At 35.5% G+C, this 17,551-nt stretch overlaps 1 protein-coding gene across 1 annotated transcript in view; it reads right to left on the reverse strand.

Annotated features, from left to right (window-relative positions):
• Positions 1-355: 355 nt before the first annotated feature.
• STT3B (STT3 oligosaccharyltransferase complex catalytic subunit B) overlaps positions 356-17,551 on the reverse strand; it is a 109,360-nt gene continuing 92,164 nt past the window's right edge. The window contains exons 10-16 of the mRNA XM_032162231.2: positions 15,562-15,773; positions 14,011-14,198; positions 12,803-12,974; positions 11,770-11,943; positions 8,510-8,623; positions 4,865-5,077; positions 356-1,990 (exon numbers count right to left, since the gene is read on the reverse strand). Of these exons, the coding sequence (XP_032018122.1) occupies positions 1,910-1,990; positions 4,865-5,077; positions 8,510-8,623; positions 11,770-11,943; positions 12,803-12,974; positions 14,011-14,198; positions 15,562-15,773 (1,154 nt within the window). The 3' untranslated portion in view covers positions 356-1,909. The remainder of the gene's footprint in view (positions 1,991-4,864; positions 5,078-8,509; positions 8,624-11,769; positions 11,944-12,802; positions 12,975-14,010; positions 14,199-15,561; positions 15,774-17,551) is intronic.

A 17,551-nucleotide genomic window follows, 5' to 3' on the forward strand; every position in this document is an offset into this window, starting at 1 on the left:
ATTCTATACTGAGACTTGACATTTCATTACCAGAACTTCATGGATGGTTCTGTTAGGTTCCTATCCTTATTTACACAGAGATAAAATTCCTAGTTGGCTAGGTGTTCCCCCTCCCCAAATCCCTTCCAAAAACAAAACAAAAAACAAAAAAAAAACCCCAAAAAAACCGAGATTTTCATTCCAGGGTAAAAGAAGGCCAAATAAAATAGCTTGGTCTAAGATGAAATAATCTAACGTATTTTTTTCCACACATTTTCTTTAAAACCTTTGTGAAAGTCAACAAGGGAGGAGGAGGTACGTGTTCAGTACTAATTCCTTTCAACACCAAAAGATTTGTAAAAAACAACACTTAACACAAAATTTGAATTAACTTTATTTCCCCTACAGTCAACAACTTCTCTGCATTGAATTTTAAAGCAACAAAGTAAAATAAAATCCCCCATATGACAAGGTATCAGAAATCCAGACTTCGTTACACTCTATTTGTGAAAATGTTCAGCCATTTTATTGTTCTGTAAAGGAACCATCATCTGGGTCAAAAATGAATTCTATAAATCAAAGAATATTCTACACCTTGGAAAAGAAAATCAGCAGTAACATTCTCACTGAACATTGTAAATTACATTTTTCTTCATAAAAGGTACATACTATTCTGTACTTTTCCACCTAAAGCAGTGGTGTGTTATGCTTGTTATATAAAAAAAAGTTATATCCTGTGGCAGGAAAAACCCTTTCTCTTTCACTTTTACTGAACAACTGGAGAAAATGTTCAAGTCTGTATAAAGTTGACTATAAGCTGGAAAGTGAACTTGTTCAATCTCCATTTACATTTTAGTGCATTTTTTGACAATTGTCACATTTTTAATAAAAGTAAGAAAATGCATATAGCACTGAAGAGTGTTTCATCAAATGCTTAAGGGATTAAAAAATATGGAGCAGAGAACAAAATCATTGTGATGGATGAAACTGTTGTAAAATGAAAAAAGTCCAGGCAAAGTTGTTACAAGTCTTTTGTCATTTTGATGAGTCACAGAAAATGAACTTTGTATACCTGTTCACTTTAAGGGTTTTTTCCTTAATCTTTTGCATGTAAACATAGTGCTAACTTCAGTACTAAGATACCAAAACCCCATCCTGGTAAGCAACATCCTGTGTAGTTGCCATGATTTCCAAAGAATATAAATTTAGCCCTTGAATGAATGATGTATGAAATCTGCTCTGTAAGTACCTGGTGAAAACAACTGCTAACAGCAGTAATAATGTGTCAACATAAAAAAACTACTTGAATCAATTAGCTACTCAGAGGTCCATCTTTGAAACAGCAGCTTCTTCTCAGAGCAAACAGTAAGCAACAGAAAATACACATTTGATGAAACATTCTTTGCATTGGAGAAACATGAAAATAAATATAATTCAAGGAAGTATAATGATTTTTCTAATATGTCTTTCTCAGACCTGTACTAGTTTACCGGTTCAAGAAGCTCTCATCACATTTTGTCATTTGTATTTTACATATTGCTATTTGGGTAATTCAAATAAAATGCAGATCTTGTAAAAGAATAAAAACATTAACAAGTATGCATGTGCCAGGGACCAAATTAGAGGGTTCTTTGGTGCAATTAGTCCAAATTCTCAGATTTGAAGGATAATATGTACCAATAAAAAAAAAAATCTGCTGCTAGACATTTACAGCAGTGCTCTGTCTTGCTTCACATTAGAAATTGAAAACAGCTGTTCTCAACAAGCCAATTTTATTTTTTTAATCAGGCATTGCCAGAAAATTTTGTACATTAACCTGGGCCAGTGATGGTTCTGTACCCTCTGTTGCTGTGAAACATGACATGAGCTAAAGGCAAAGACCGGTTCTCACAAGGACAACTGCTTCAAGTTAGGAACCAGAACAGTGCATTTAAACAGTCTTCTTAGATATTTTCTTGCCTTTCTTAAAAACCAGCTTATTTTTAATGTAGCCACGCTTCCTTTTGGTAGTCTATAAAAAAACAAAACACATAGTATTAATGCAGGCTTCTTACTGATTAAAAAATCTATAAACACACACATGGTTTACTGCACTATGATGACTTAGTAAGCTCTTTGCTCTTCTTGTGACTGGATTCCTTAAATAGTTCAGTGAACACCACTAAACTGTTAATGGTGTTTCTTACCTGAGTACACTAACACATCCAAAGTGAAAGGACTAGGTTCCAAGACATCCTCACCATCAAGTGAATGAATCTTCAGCTCTCTTCTCAACCACAAAGTGCTGAGCTGTAATTATTAAAATTTCCAGGCAAGACAGAATCTTTAACACTAGACTAAGGAATCAGAAATGGCAATGCTGCTCCTGGTTTAGCCTCCAGGAAATTAGGTGTGTGCCAGAAAAACAAGTTAACTTACTAACTCTTAGAGTCCTTGTTTTCTGTAAAATGAGGACGACTGTAAACATCTACAAAAATGAGATATAATCACTTGGCACATTCTCTAAAAATAATCCTTTAGATAGGAAAATAAGCAATTGAAAATGTAAAGCAAAACAACGTTCCTTCAGTTTCATAGATCTTTTAAAAATAAAATATTTTTCTTAACAATTCAGTATCCCACTAAAATACTTTCAATAGACATTTCCTAGGATTAGAAACAAATTACCGGGAATGTAGTGGTACAAATTACTACAAAAATATTTATGTTAGAACCCTACAGGATAAATTACAGGCACATATGTCTTTCAATCTGACACACAGCCCTAGATATTGAAGACAGCAAATATTTTTTGAAAATAAGTAACTTAATGCACCATCAAAGCTCTGGGTTAACAGAGGCAGAAGACTCAAGAGACTGACCACTCAATTCAATTTTCACATTTAAATACAACTCTCAGAGGTTTCAATTAAATATCATGAATAAAGGAACTGGGTAAATCCTGCATCATGTTCCTTTATTCATGATATTTAATTCAAGACAATTTATAGTAGTTTCTAACAGGGATGAGAACACAAGGCAAAATGCAATCCTTCTTAAGGTACTAAAAATTAGCTACTGCTAACTTGTTAACCCCATTATGTTACCTTATTGTTAAACTGATTTTATTAAGGCACAAAGTAAGAAACTTCAGAGGATACAATTTTTAAAAATTCAAACCAGATGTAGTAGTTCCTTTATTATCATTACATTCAGATTCTAACAGGATACTTTTTCTATGAGATCTTATGATGTGCCCCAGGAATATCCAAGTGTGTAATAGCCCTCAGGGTGCTTTCCTCCTACTGGCAGTGAACCATGTGCCAAAAAGCCTTTTCTGCAGCCTGGACTACAATTTCTAGCACCTTAGTCATGACGGCTTTGCGATGGCCGGTAAACTCTCAGAATGGATGCTGTTATGTATACCCTCCACCTCCAAAGTCAAAACCAGGGTAGAGAAAGTATAAAAAGCATTCCTTCATAGTGCTAGTACAAAACATCTAAAGCCATGGAAACCAGAACGTCAAAATATGTTATTGGCTACCACAATATATGTTTTGGGCACACAAGACAGATTGTTTTATTTATCCATTCACATTTATTTGGGGAAAATGATGGGAAGACAAAAGGGGTCAAATGAAGAAAATTCACTGCCTTTGGGGTCTATATCATCAGACAAGTTCAACAGCCCTCTTTTTGCAGAAAAAGTACACCTTAGTTATACTTGGATATCTTAGGAATAACTGCTTTGAGACTAGCAGCATTTGCTGCTCACCATTTTCTCCTACCTCATGCCTGTGACAATCATCTGATTTTTTAATGTTATTTTACCTAAAGATGATGAGTTTGATATGACTAACACAATGAATGTCAGCTCTATGTGACATCTTTAAATACATTAGTCTAGATATGGTAATTTACATCTGGCACATAAAATATTCATATAAAAAGCTTCCATTTACATACCACACCATTAATATTCAGCACTTTTATAGTCAAATTAAAATCATCTGTATTTTGAATATATTTGATGTATATTTTAAGTAACAAAGAGTTAAGACGGTTGTTTCAATAAGATAGCTGATCTGAGCTATGTAAACCTAAGCATACTTAGAAAATGAGATCCGAAGTCAGTCTAATAATAATCAGTATTATAAGGATAGTACCTTATAATGAACCTTAACATTTTATCTGACTGTTCATTACTTCCCATTTCCTATTGCTGGACAACCTATATAAATACTAATTTTTAGTCCTGTTTTATAGCAAAGATTATAGATCTATTTGGCTTAAGTGAGCAATAATGACCCCCAATGAAATACTTCATATCTTATATAATATTTATTAGAAAAGAATTACAGTAGTCTCATAATTCCTGCCTATAAGCTTTGTCACAATTACATTAAAAAATAATTATCTTAAGATAACTGATTTTTTTGGGCTTCAGAAGGACTCACCCAACTCAAACCTATTCTTTATTCAATGAATAATAGAGTAACATCATACTAAGAATGGAACATGAAGATGCAATATAAATTTGCTCTGCTCAAATGATGAAGAACTAATCATAATTCTATTACTTGAGAATTTAGCATTTTTACTTTCAGACAGGTTTGGAAAGCGATGGCCACAGCTACATCTTACTTTACAAGTAAGTCTTACTAGTGGGAATAGCACAAACCAAAGCCAGAACGCCTCTGGAAAAATCTCAGCTTGGGATATCTGAAGTGCTCAGTTTGAAAGGAATGCTCCTAGCAGACTAGCCTGATATTTATTTTGTATTAATATAGAAGCCACAGTCTTTATAAATCTGGCAGATGGAAATTTATTGCAATTTCCAGAAATTCTTTTTCATACAAACCAACACACCTTAAGTTACCCTTTAATGCCTTCACTTGGCACCCACCTTCTTTGACAAATACTTCTGTTTTGGGAAAATGTTGGTGACTCGAGGTTTGTGATCTAATGTCTCCCTGTTATCAGGTGCTTTTACTTTATATATCCTAACAAGCCAGTGTTCTGATGTAAAGGCTTCTTCCAAATGTTTGAATTTAATGTCCTTATTTCCAATCTCAGCATTACGTGTTCGGTCAAAACCTGGGGGTGTACGAAAATCCAGCTGCAAAAGTGACATTATTATTGAGTGTTAACCATATTGGAAAACATTCAGTGTTATAAAACAGTAAATGTTATCATTACAGTAATACCTTCTCCCTTTAAACTAGGAAAACAATCAAGTAATCTATCTTAATAGTTCTCGTGTATTGCTAACTAGATAGGAAAAAATCAAGAAGAGAGAAACTAAGTACATCAGAGTAAGAATTTCACAAAATCCTTAGAGTAGATGAGCGTTCTAAAGGCATTAAAAAAAAAAAATCCACCAAAACATAGAAATGAAATCTATCAAAGCCCTTTTTATAGATATACAGAAAGAACACACCCAAGGGGCTTCTTTTCTGTTTCAGGGCCTTGCACTATCTATCCTCTCTGCCTGGCATGTTCTTCATTCAGCTCTTTTGCATGGCTGGCTCCTTTACCATCCCCTTCAGGGAAATATTTTCTTGAGATTAGTGACTGACAAATCTCCTTTATTGTTTCCTCATAGCATCCTGTTCTTTTACTCCATAATATATATTATTAACATCTTTACTTACGCTAAAAATTACCTGTATCTTCGACTGGGATGTAAACATGTCTTTGTCTTATTCAAAGTGTAGCTTTATATCCCAATTATTATTTGTTACATAAATGCACAAGTAAGAGATACTATATTCTGAAAGTGGGAACTACAAAGGAGGCCAAATAAAAAAACCAAACCGTGAAGGGATTTGAGGGATAAAAAGGGAAAACACAGGGAGAGAAGGAGACTTTAAGAAATTCTCAGACTGTCTTGATGTGGTGGCTCACACCTATAATCCCAGTACTTTGGGAGGCTGAGGCAGGAGGATGGCCTGAGCCCAGGAGTTCAAGACCAGCCTGGGCAACATAGCAAGACCTTGTCTCTACAAAAAATACAAAAATTAACTGGACGTGGTGGTATGTGCCTGTAGTCCCAGCTACTCAGGAGGCTGAGGTGGGAGGATCAACTGAGCCCAGGAGGTCAAGGCTGCAGTGAACCATGATTGCACCACTGTACTCCAGTATGGGCCACAGAGTGAGATCCTGCCTCAGGGGAAAAAAAAAATGCTCAGACTAAGTTTATGTTGACATACAAATCTAGCATAAGTAAATTCAACTTTTTTTTCCAGTGTTTTTTTTTAAACAGAGACTGGGTTTCGCCATCTTGCCCAGGCTGGTCTCAAACTCCTGGGCTCAAGCAATCCTCCCACCTAACCTCCCAAAATTCTGGGATTACAGGTGTGAGCCACCAGGCCTGGCAAAACTCAACTTTAAAACAAACATGAAAACCAGCTCTCCTTCAAATAGTGAATTACTTGTTCTTGCTTTATCTATATGATGGCTTGAGTAAGGTAGGCATCAAAATGAATGTATGCTGGGAACATGGCTTAAAACTATTGATAAACTTAAAAGAGAGGAAGAAAAAGGTCCTTCAATGTGATCAGTAGTGAGCAGAGAAACTAATCAGAAACAAGCCAATCAGAAAATATGTTTTCTGGGGTAACTGATTATTATGGCCAGTGTGCTTCTTTCTTAGCAAGAGTTTAAAGACCAAATGTGGCCTTCAAAAGAAATTATAAACACAAACAAAAACCTAAATCTAGATTATCACCTGCTGTTTTTTAAGTCATCTACAGAGTAATTCCAAATGAATAATGATAAAATATGATCTGGAATTACCTGAAGCAACACAACAAACAGGAACACAGTATATGCTAACTATTCTGAAACCAAGTGAATATTCTAGTCCATATTAGCCACAAAGATGGTGTTTTAGAAAAGGATAAAACTTGGGGCTGGGCGTGGTGGCTCAGACCTGCAATCCCAGCACTTTGGGAGGCCAAGGTGGGGGGATCACGAGGTCAGATCGAGACCATCCTGGCTAACATGGTGAAACCCCATCTCTACTAAAAATACAAACAATTAGCCGGGCATGGTGGCAGCCGCCTGTAGTCTCAGCTACTCGGGAGGCTGAGGCAGGAGAATGGCGTGAACTTGGGAGGCAAAGCTTGCAGTGAGCCAAGATCACGCCACTGCACTCCAGCCTGGGTGACAGAGCGAGACTCCCTCTCAAAAACAAAAAACAAACAAACAAAAAAACCACGGTAAAACTTGATTCACAAATTGAGGTCCAAACACACCCCTTTAGTTTTGATAGCTATCTTGATTCCCAGTGATAGTATAAAATTAAGCAAGCAATTTTTCCCTCTGCTTTCTCATCAACTTAGAGAGCAATACAGAAATAAGCAGTTTTCAGTGAAACTAATGGTATGAAGATAATAATTTGGGACAGATACAACAAAGGACAGATTAACAAGAGCAAGACAAATTTATTAAGACGTTCGGCGCACATTATGCAGGAGAAACCTCAATGAAAAGGAACTCAAAGCAGTGGCTTAGAACTCTGGCTTACATAGCATGTTTAACAAAGAACAATACATTTGTGGAGAAAGGACAAAGAAAGTGGTTTTAGGCCTTCAAGATGGGAAAGTAGAAGGGTACATATATGGGAGAAACTAATAGAGTAAGTTTTGTTTGCAGATTCCTCTGGTGCTCTTTCTGGGCTGATAAGAGTCTTAGAGTTGTCTCCAGTAAAGGAGAATTTATATTCTGCCTTTAGGCAGAAAAGAGGTTAGATAGAACTTTTTCTCTGTTTGCTGCTTCTAAATTGCCTTCAGCTCAAAATTAACTTTCATGTCAAAGAGGCCTATTTTGGGGTTACATATTCTGGTTTCCTTAAAAATCAAGTCATTAATCCAGGTTCCATTATTTACAAACAAGAAAAGAACCAAGTGGAATCCAAGGCAGATACAAATTGTCTGAGAGTTATATGACTTGACAGAACCCGATCGAAAACACAGGTATTATGACATCAAGTCCATTGTTTCTTCTTTCTGCCACAATGCCTCTTTGCACATTCACTCATTTTGTAGACCCTTAAGCTTTTGTACCACATCATTCTAATTTACTGGAAAACTCTGACCCAGACAGCTCTAGCTATTTGTGGTAATGGAGAACAGGGAGACAGTGAACATCTGAAGTGACTATTTACTTACAATCTTTAATTTTAAGCTTTTATCCACCAAGCAGCAAAGTGACCTAAGACACCACACTGTTTCCTAGCTAGGAGAACTCTTCTTGGAGAAAAATACTTTCCAAAAGCATGAGGTCTAACGGTGAGATGGCAAGCAAAGATTGGATTTGAGGCTACTGTTAATAAATATGTTAGAAAGAAGTCCTTGATCTAAAATTTTATTTTCTAATTTCTCACATATTAGTTTCAGAAATCTAAATTTAATGAAAAAAAGACTATTTAGACAAGCATATTTCTCTTCAGCACAAAAATATCATTATCCTGTTTTCTAGAGGCAAATAAGACTATGTTCTAAATATTATTTTGAATGAAAATTAGAGAAAAATGGATTTAACTAACCTGCATTTCTCCAAATCTGTAGTATGACATTTTATACATAAGGCAATTCAACAAAGTAGGGGATCCTGCTTTGTCTACACGGAATTCTCCCTGTGGGGTAAAATAGTCACTTTCCTACAAGAAAGAAACCAGAAGTTCTACGTTAGTTCAACTTAACATATTCAAAGCTACAGTTTCCTCTTTTCATTTCCCCGTAAGAATAAGCTTTTGAGGTATCTTTATAAAGCCATATTCAGTTACACCTCAAAAAAATTAATCCCACCAGACTTTGAACCATGTTATAAGGCCTTAATAATCATTATTTTTGAGACAAGGTCTTGTTCTGTCATCGAGGCTGGAGTGCAGTGGCGTGACCGTGGCTCACTGCAGCCTCAACCTCCTGGGCTCAAGCAATCCTCCCATTTCAGCCTCTCAAGTAGCTGGGACTACAGGCCCACAGCACCACGCCCAACTAATTTTTGCATTTTTTTGTAGAGACAGGGTTTCACCATGTTGTCCAGGCTGGTCTTGAACTACTGGGCTCAAGTGATTGGCCTCCAAAAATACTAGGATTACAGACATGAGCCACTGCACATAGCCACTTTCATAATTTAAAGAGACTGGTACCAACACCATGGCTTAATACCAGGTAGGGCTGGCTCTCTCAATTACCCAACCTCATCTCCATTACACCTTTTCAGAGTTTTCTTAAATGTTCTAGCTAAATTTTTCCACATGAACTTTAAAACCGGCTTTATCTGGGAAGGAGAATGTTAAGACTCCTGTGGGAATTTTTATTGGGTTAACTTATAAATTAACCTCTATGAGGAACAATTTTGGCACTCTAGGTAAAAAATGTAATTTTTCCTTTTCCAGGAATTAACGCTACAGAGATACTTGTATATGGCCAAAATAATGAATGCAGAAAGTTATTATGCCATTGTTTATAAAACTAAAATATTGGAAACAATCTAAATTCCATCAATGGAGACAGGTTAAATAAATCATGGCACACACACACAAAAATGCAATGTACTGTGCAAATGTAAACAAAGGAATGAAGAAGTTCTCCATATTCTAACATGGAAAGATCACTAAGACATATTATGAAGTGAACAGGGTATATAACTTGCTAGAAGTTAAGAATCACAAGAAAATAACCAGTGATTACCAGGGACTCCACCCCCCCCTCCATTTTTAACTGACACATAAATTTGCGTATATTTATGGTGTACACCATGTTTTGAAAGATGCACTGTGAAATGGCTACATCGATCTAACTAACATATGCATCAATCATACTTATTTTGTTGTAGTGAGAACACTGAAATATCTACTCTCTTAGCAACTTACAAGTACACAATGCATTGTTACTAACTATAGAAGAACTTTTTTTTTTAGGGGGGTAGGCTTTTTTGTATATCCTCTTACACTTTATTTTTGAACCACATGAAGAAGGGTAGCCATTTATTGTATATCCTCTTATACTTTACTTTTGAACCATATGACTGTATTATCTATTCACAAAGTTTAAAAATAATTTAAGATGCACAGAAATTTAGGATTTCTGTAATATTAATGTTCAAAGCATACATTTAGAAACAGTGATCTATCACATGTCACAGTTTTAACACTGACTGCTAAAGCAAATCCGCAAATAAAAACCACACTGGGAGAATTAAATTTCAGAAGATTAATACAAAAAAAAATGTTTACTAATCACAGTTAAGGGAAACATTACAGCATTGACATTTGACCAGGAAATCTGAGGCTTTACTTCATCCCCATCACATGACACCTGCATACATTTTCCCAAAAGACTCCTTTATTCTGGATCAGTGGCAATTACTCATATCTTTTGTGCCTTCATCATGTAAAAGCACAATGCTGGATGTCCATCTTCTAAGAGCTCACAATTTAGTGAAAGAGGTAAGACAGAATCTAATACAAAACAGCAGTGGTCCCCAACCTTTTTGGCACCAGAGACTGGTTTCGTGGAAGACAATTTTTCCACGGATGGCGGAGGGCTGGTGGCTTCTAGATGAAATTGTTCCCCCTCAGATCATCAGGCATTGGTTAGATTCTCATAAGGAACATGCAACCTAGATCCCCTGCATGCGCAGTTCACAATAGGGTTTGTGCTCCTATGAAAATCTAATGCTGCCGCTGGTCTGACAGGAGGCGGAGCTCAGGCGGCAATGCTCGCTCACCTGCCCCTTACCTCCTGCTATGTGGCCTGATTCCTAACAGGCCACGGACCAGTGCTGGTCCGCTGCCTGGGGTCTGGGGACTCCTGCAAAACAGGTTATAAATAATTTGGTGATGAGTACAGATGTGAATATACCAGAAAATGGCTTTTGGAGAGGGGACAAGTCTGTGGTAGGGAGGGTATTCCAGGAAAGAGAACAGTAAAAACACACTTGTCAGGTGTGTCAAGGAAAGAAACCACAAGCAAGTTTCAGGGGCTAGAACATACTGGCAGAGTAGAAAAAGGTGGCAGAAGAACAAGAAACCAGCAAAGGAAGGCAAACATGAAGAGGCTTACATTCCAAGCTAAAGAGTTTACACTTTATACCAATGTTTTATCAGAGGTTATCTACTTTGTACCAGTCCCTAGGCTGGGGCTTCAACTACTTTACTACAAATTCTCATTAAACGGCACTACAAGTTAGTTATTTTTGGCAAAAGATAACCTAGTTGGCCTTGGTCACCATTTTAATTCCATATCCTAGAACTAAACCTAGTGCTCAAAGCATATTATGTTGACTGGCTAAAATAACTTGCCCAAGTTGACAGTTTTAGTTTTAACTCATGTCTGTCTGGTTTTAAGACCCTTTCCCTTAATCTATTGAAGTCTTTTGAGCCTAAAAGTAACATGATCAATTTCATCTTACACTGGGAGGGAAGAAACAAGGCAAATATAGCAATTTCAAGGCTACTATCCTATTTCAGGTTTACAAGCATAAGGGTAAGTACTAGAGTGGAAGCAATGGAAATGGAAAGAAAGGGATGACGTGAGAGGCTGTGAAGAGACGTAAAAGTAAGAAGTCTTGGCAAGGGACTGCTTCATGGGGAAGAATGGTATATTAGTTCCATTTCGAGTTCAAAAAGTTTTAATAGAGGAAATGCCTCTACTATCTTTAATAAATAGTAAAGCCAGGGTAAGGAACTAATCTGAGGGATAGGATGATGAAACAAATACAATGCGATTAGCAAGATCAGGGAATTACTTGGACACAGTGAGCTATTTTTCACATACCTAGAATTATCTAGTTTCTTACCCGAATGTCTTTGGGATGTTCCCCTTCAGCTATCCTAACCATCCAGAGAAATTTGTTGATATCATCACCAGAATAGCCAATAACCCCTCCAAAAATAACCAAAACATAATCTACATCTAGAGTCCTCATGATTTTATAGGCTGCTGTTTCATTAGAAGACATAGCTTTTCCCACCTGCAGAATTTAAAAAAAAAAAAAAGAGAATGTTTTTTATTATTCCCACATTCATAAAAATCAATGTATATTTTTACAACATGGAATTCATCAAGAGTTTGTTTTACATGGAATTTTTTTGCAGAAATGATTTCCTATGAATTCAACAAATGCATTGAAATCTATGAACCTCTCAACTACTATAACTAATTTATAGTCAAAAATCAGAATATATGTTCTAATATTTTACTAATAATTAAGTTCTATGACATTAACATTTTATGATGAAAGCAGGCAAGCTTAGAAAAAACAACTTCTCACAACCGCAGGCCAGGGCTGGCCAGTGATCTTGCTAGCACATACATTTCTTCTCTCCAGTCTAGCACACATCTGATAATTAGCTACAACAGTAATACAAATAGAATTCATTTGGTTAAGACTACTCTTTGTATTTAAAAATCTTTGAAGTACAAAGAGGGAATTACATTCATCTATGTAGACTAGTTCTTTAATAGCTAGAGGAACAGTTTGCCTATCCATAAAATACAGTGCATTTACTTTACATATTTGCAAATAATTTTTAGTTTATAACACAAAAAATACAAGCCAAACATTTTAAGTTGCAGATTTTGTCTAACTCTTCAGTAAGCTAAATTTATCACAAAATCTACCAGAAATCAGCCTGCAATTCTGAATGATACTTAGTACCATTCTTAAAAACAAAATAAGCATACCTTGAACTCACTTTATTGAATATATGTGTAAAAAAGTATTTTGAGAATTCAGCAGAGTACTTTTCACCCACATTTAGTCACAAGTGAAGCCTGATTGCTAAGGAGTGAATAAAGATTTTTTAACCTTGTGTTTATTAAATCCTTACCAGTGCTATGTGGCTGTTATTCCAGGTGTTATTATCCACCAACGTAGTTCTATTAGCCATTCCAGCTATCTGATAGCCATAATCCCACCAAGACATTACTCGTGCATGTTCATCTGTATTTTGCCTTAGCCAAAAGTAAGCTTCTCTAAAATCATCTAAGATATTCCTGGTGCTGAAAAGAATCACAATACTCTTTTAAATGAGATGTCACAAATGTGAAAAGGCTAACTTAAAATCTTGAGGTATTAAACCACTGAATACGTTCAGATTTTAAGGATGGTAGTTATTAAAAGCCTCTACCGATGAGAAAAAAAAAAGTGAAACGATGAAGAGCTAGACTAGTGTTATTCAAACTAATGTGTGTGCACAAACCACCTGCATATCTTGTATGTAAAAAAAAAAAAAAAAAGCCGATTCTGATTCAGTAGTTCTGGGGTGGGGCCTAATAGTGTACAAGCCTAATAAGCTCCCAAGTAAAACAGTAGTTGAAAGCCATGGCGATACATAAATCAGCTATTCTTACATTTTAGCTGCATCCGAATCACCTGGGTCTATTAAACCACAGACTGCTAGGCCCCCAGACCCAGGTTTCTAATTCTGTAACATTAGGGTGAGGTCAAGAATTTGCATTTCTAACAAGTTTCATGTAATGATGATGCTGTGTGTACAAAGACCACACATTTGAGAAAAACTGATGTATATGGTTATACACGCAGAAATATTCTGGAAAACAGCATGAAATACAGTGATTACTACCCACGGCACCAAGGTGGAGGAGAGGACAAAGAAAGGTAGATTCAAATACAGAGCTTCATAGGAGTGGAAGGCAGAGGCTGGCGGGGCGGGGGAGAGTGCACGGGGATGGTTAACGGGTATGAACACGACAGGGTGATTACAGTCAAAAATAATTTAATTGTACATTTAAAAATAACTAAGAGTCTAACTTGATCGTTTGTAACTGAAAGGATAAATAGTTGAGGGGATGGAAACCCCATTTTACATGTGATCATTACACATGCCTGTATCAAAAGACATACACAGAATGTACCCCATAAAATTATGTATTTACTGTGTACCTACAAAAATTAAAAACAAAAAAGCAAATGCAGAATCTCACAAACAACATTCTATTTTTTAATCATATCCTTTGAGACAAAGAAAAGGAAGTGTAAGTATAAAATGTTTTTGTATCCAAGTTATTTTCTTACCCATCATGATTGTATGAGGCCAGGACTACACTTGGACTAGAGTAGGCATTGCTTGTGACCCAGGTACAGTGGACAGCAAACATCATCAACAGCATCAGCATCAACATGGTGACAATGCTTTTTATATTAGGGCCTAATCCCTCTTCAGTTTTTTCCTGTTCAGTTGCATGTTTCCTCACTTTACCTGCCTGAAAATATTTAAAAAATTGGTTAGACAAATTCATTATTTGACTTGCTTCATTAAGATACTCAATGGAAAAAGTTGGGAGACTGTTTATCTATCAATTTAATTCTATGACTCAGAAAAGTTATAACCATCAGATATTCTTATGTGGGTGATGGAGTGTTTTCTAAGTCAAATGTGAATAAAGTTTCCTGGGAATATACCAATCCAGAAACTGGTCATAGAGCAAAATAATTATCTCCAGTAAGAAGCTGCTTTCAAACCCAATTGTCCTTATACTTTAATTAAATACAAAGGGGATTAACCAAACGACCCCATTCTGGTGAAATCTTAATATGTAAATTCTTATAAAATCTGAATTCCACATCCTGAAAATGGCAATGCTCAGCTATAATTTTGATCATGTACCACTTTAGTATAGGAAAAAACTGCATTAACAGAATCAGTCTTCCAATTTTGAAACCCTAAAACCAACAGACTTGTTAAAACTATGATTACCTTTAAAAAATCACCTTCCCCAACAAAAAAGGGAAGAGAGAATAGAAAAAGTCACAACTTCTAAATTTCAAGGCTGGTTAAGAAACCACAAAGCAACAAAAAAACCCCAACAATAACAACAAACACAAAAATCAGGAATGTGGGTTTCTTAACACACATCTTTACGAATTACAGATAGAAGGAAAGAATTTCAAAGTTAATACCGATACTGGGAAGTTTAATTTATTAGTATTTTAAAATCTAGGCAATATTCAAATAGCAAAGTTCAATATGTCATCCAAGACAAATGCTCTAATTCTTACAAGTCCTTTTCACACTTGCACCAACTGAGAAACTATAGATTAAAAATAAATTACCTTGTATTGGCCAGTTACCTATTGCTAACGAACTGGAGGGTTTTAAAAAAGGTATTTTGCTCCCTTCATTTTACTGTTCAACCAACCAAATATCACTTCAAAAATATTTTGAAAGTATGCACTGAGTATGGACTTCAAGGATAAGCACTTGTCTGTACACACGGTTTCAGAGGGGTTTACAGTGCCAAATGTTATGTAATTTAGTACGCATCAAGTTTTTGCTCTCAAAAATGGAAGGGTATATTAACAAGGATATATATCTTAAGTATTTAGGTAACAAATGACCAAAAAGAAGTAAGAATTCCTTTTCTGATTACATTCTATTTTCTAACTCTGAGCTAAAAGACTGACCAGGATTCATATTTTGAGGCAAACAGTGGAGACCAACTACAAAAGTCACAGTTTGTCCAAATCATCATTTAATAACATTTCTTGATATGTATAGTTCTTACTGTGGCGGAAAAATTAAGAAAGTACATAGACAATTTAAAGGCCTTACTTTAGATTCCCCACCTTATCATACAAATTTCCTTGGTTTCTTTTGTCATCCTCATCACTGCTGTCCTCCACAGGTGGATTTTCCCTTTTCATGTCATCCCCCAAATAGTGCTCAAAAACATTTGAAAAGGCAATTGCAGACAGCATACACACGACTGGAGTCAAAGTCAACATCAGTCGCACCATCACTCCAGCAAAGTAGACAGCACTGATTGCATATAGAGCAACTGCAAAGACAAATTCTCTTACAATATGTCGGAGGGAAAAAGTTCCCAGGAAACTGAACTAGATACTTAAAACCACACTATAAAACCAATCTGGAATTATATAAATGTCTCACAAACGATCTAATTGTTTCTAAATTGATACTACTGACCAACTAATTAGCCGCATTTAGAAATTATAACTAGTGTTCACTAAATAAAACCTGCACATCCACAGTTTAGAAAAATGTATGATTCAAATTTAATTAGTTATGAAGAATTAGACTTAATTCACTATTTGTCAATAACATCATAAAAAACCCATAGCTGGCAGATAAAAACATATTTGTGCATGACATCACCAGGCAAAATAAATTTATAGATTTAAAATCTATAAAAAGCCAGTGCCAATATCTGGCATAAAACCTGCTTTAAAACAAAAATGGGATGAGAAGAACGTAAGTTATTAATCAAAGGAGGAACCTGCAAAGTTACTGCCAAGAAACTTAAAAAAATTTTTTGAAACAAATTTCCAATAGCCAGAGCTTTCTGGATAATGTGCTAAACACAGGAAAAGGCTCTAACTATTTCTGGCTGAAGGCTATGTATGACTTTACAAATTCAGTGAGTCATGTGAGCTCCTATCTGATGCTAATTAAATTTTTTTTCCTGACTAAAAAATATATCACATCATATTCTTAAGTATCTCAATGAATTTGTATATATACACACCTGTGTAACTACAACCCACAATGATGTAGGACATTTTTATATGTCCTCATGCCTCTTCTCAGTCAATAACTACCCCCTCCCCTATCAAAAAAGGTAACCACTATTTAGACTTCTAAAGAATTAGTATTCCTTATGGTTGAACTTTACAGGAATATAATCACATAAAAATGTTCTCTTTTATATTAGCTTCTCTTATTTCCCCATCCTGTTCTTTAATGATTGTTGTGTTGTATTCCACAACAGATGTATAAAAATTTATTCATTCTACTGCTGATGACTTTGGAATATTTACTATTAGGGGTTACTGTAGATAAAATTACTAATGCATTCTTAAACATGTCTTCTGGTAGACATACGCACTCACTTCTCTTAGATATATACATAGGAACAGGATTACTGAGTCATGAAGTTTAAGTTAAATCTTCTTAAATGATGCTGTATTAACAGGGCCTCATCCAGGATCCATTAACCTAGAGAAGAATGAGTGTGCCATCCTTTAAACTGAACCCCTACAGGTGCTGTTCTTTCTTTCCTGATTCATGTGTCACTCATGGTCCAGACCCTATAACTGTACAAGTTTCTAGCACTACAAATTACTTACTGACTGGTGTGATCCTGTACATGTGATAAAGCTTTTCTCAGTTTCAGTTTTTATCTTATATAAAACAACCACAGCATATTTCATCTGTGATTAAGTCATGTAGAAGGCTTTGATATCTGCTTATTTTGTCAACTTATATTAGAAATATCGAATCCTAAATAACTTGGCTTTTAAATATTTTGTATTTCAAGTCTTATTAGTTGGAAATATACAAATCTATCAATGAAGAGGATGTTTAATGAAAGGTGATCCTTACTCCGTTATAAAACCGACTTTGCTCTGAAATCTGGAAGATGAATGTCCCTAAAAACTTCTTCCTACTTAAATAAAATTTTACTCAGAAAACAAAGTCAAGGATATTGTCAACAAAGTTAAAATTTTCAATTCTCAAACACAAACTATAAAATTAACCTCTCAGAAACCATAATATACTAGTTCTAAATTAAAACAATCAAAATACTTAATACAA

Source organism: Hylobates moloch, unplaced genomic scaffold (assembly GCF_009828535.3).
Source record: "Hylobates moloch isolate HMO894 unplaced genomic scaffold, HMol_V3 SCAFFOLD_8, whole genome shotgun sequence".
NCBI lineage: Eukaryota > Metazoa > Chordata > Mammalia > Primates > Hylobatidae > Hylobates > Hylobates moloch.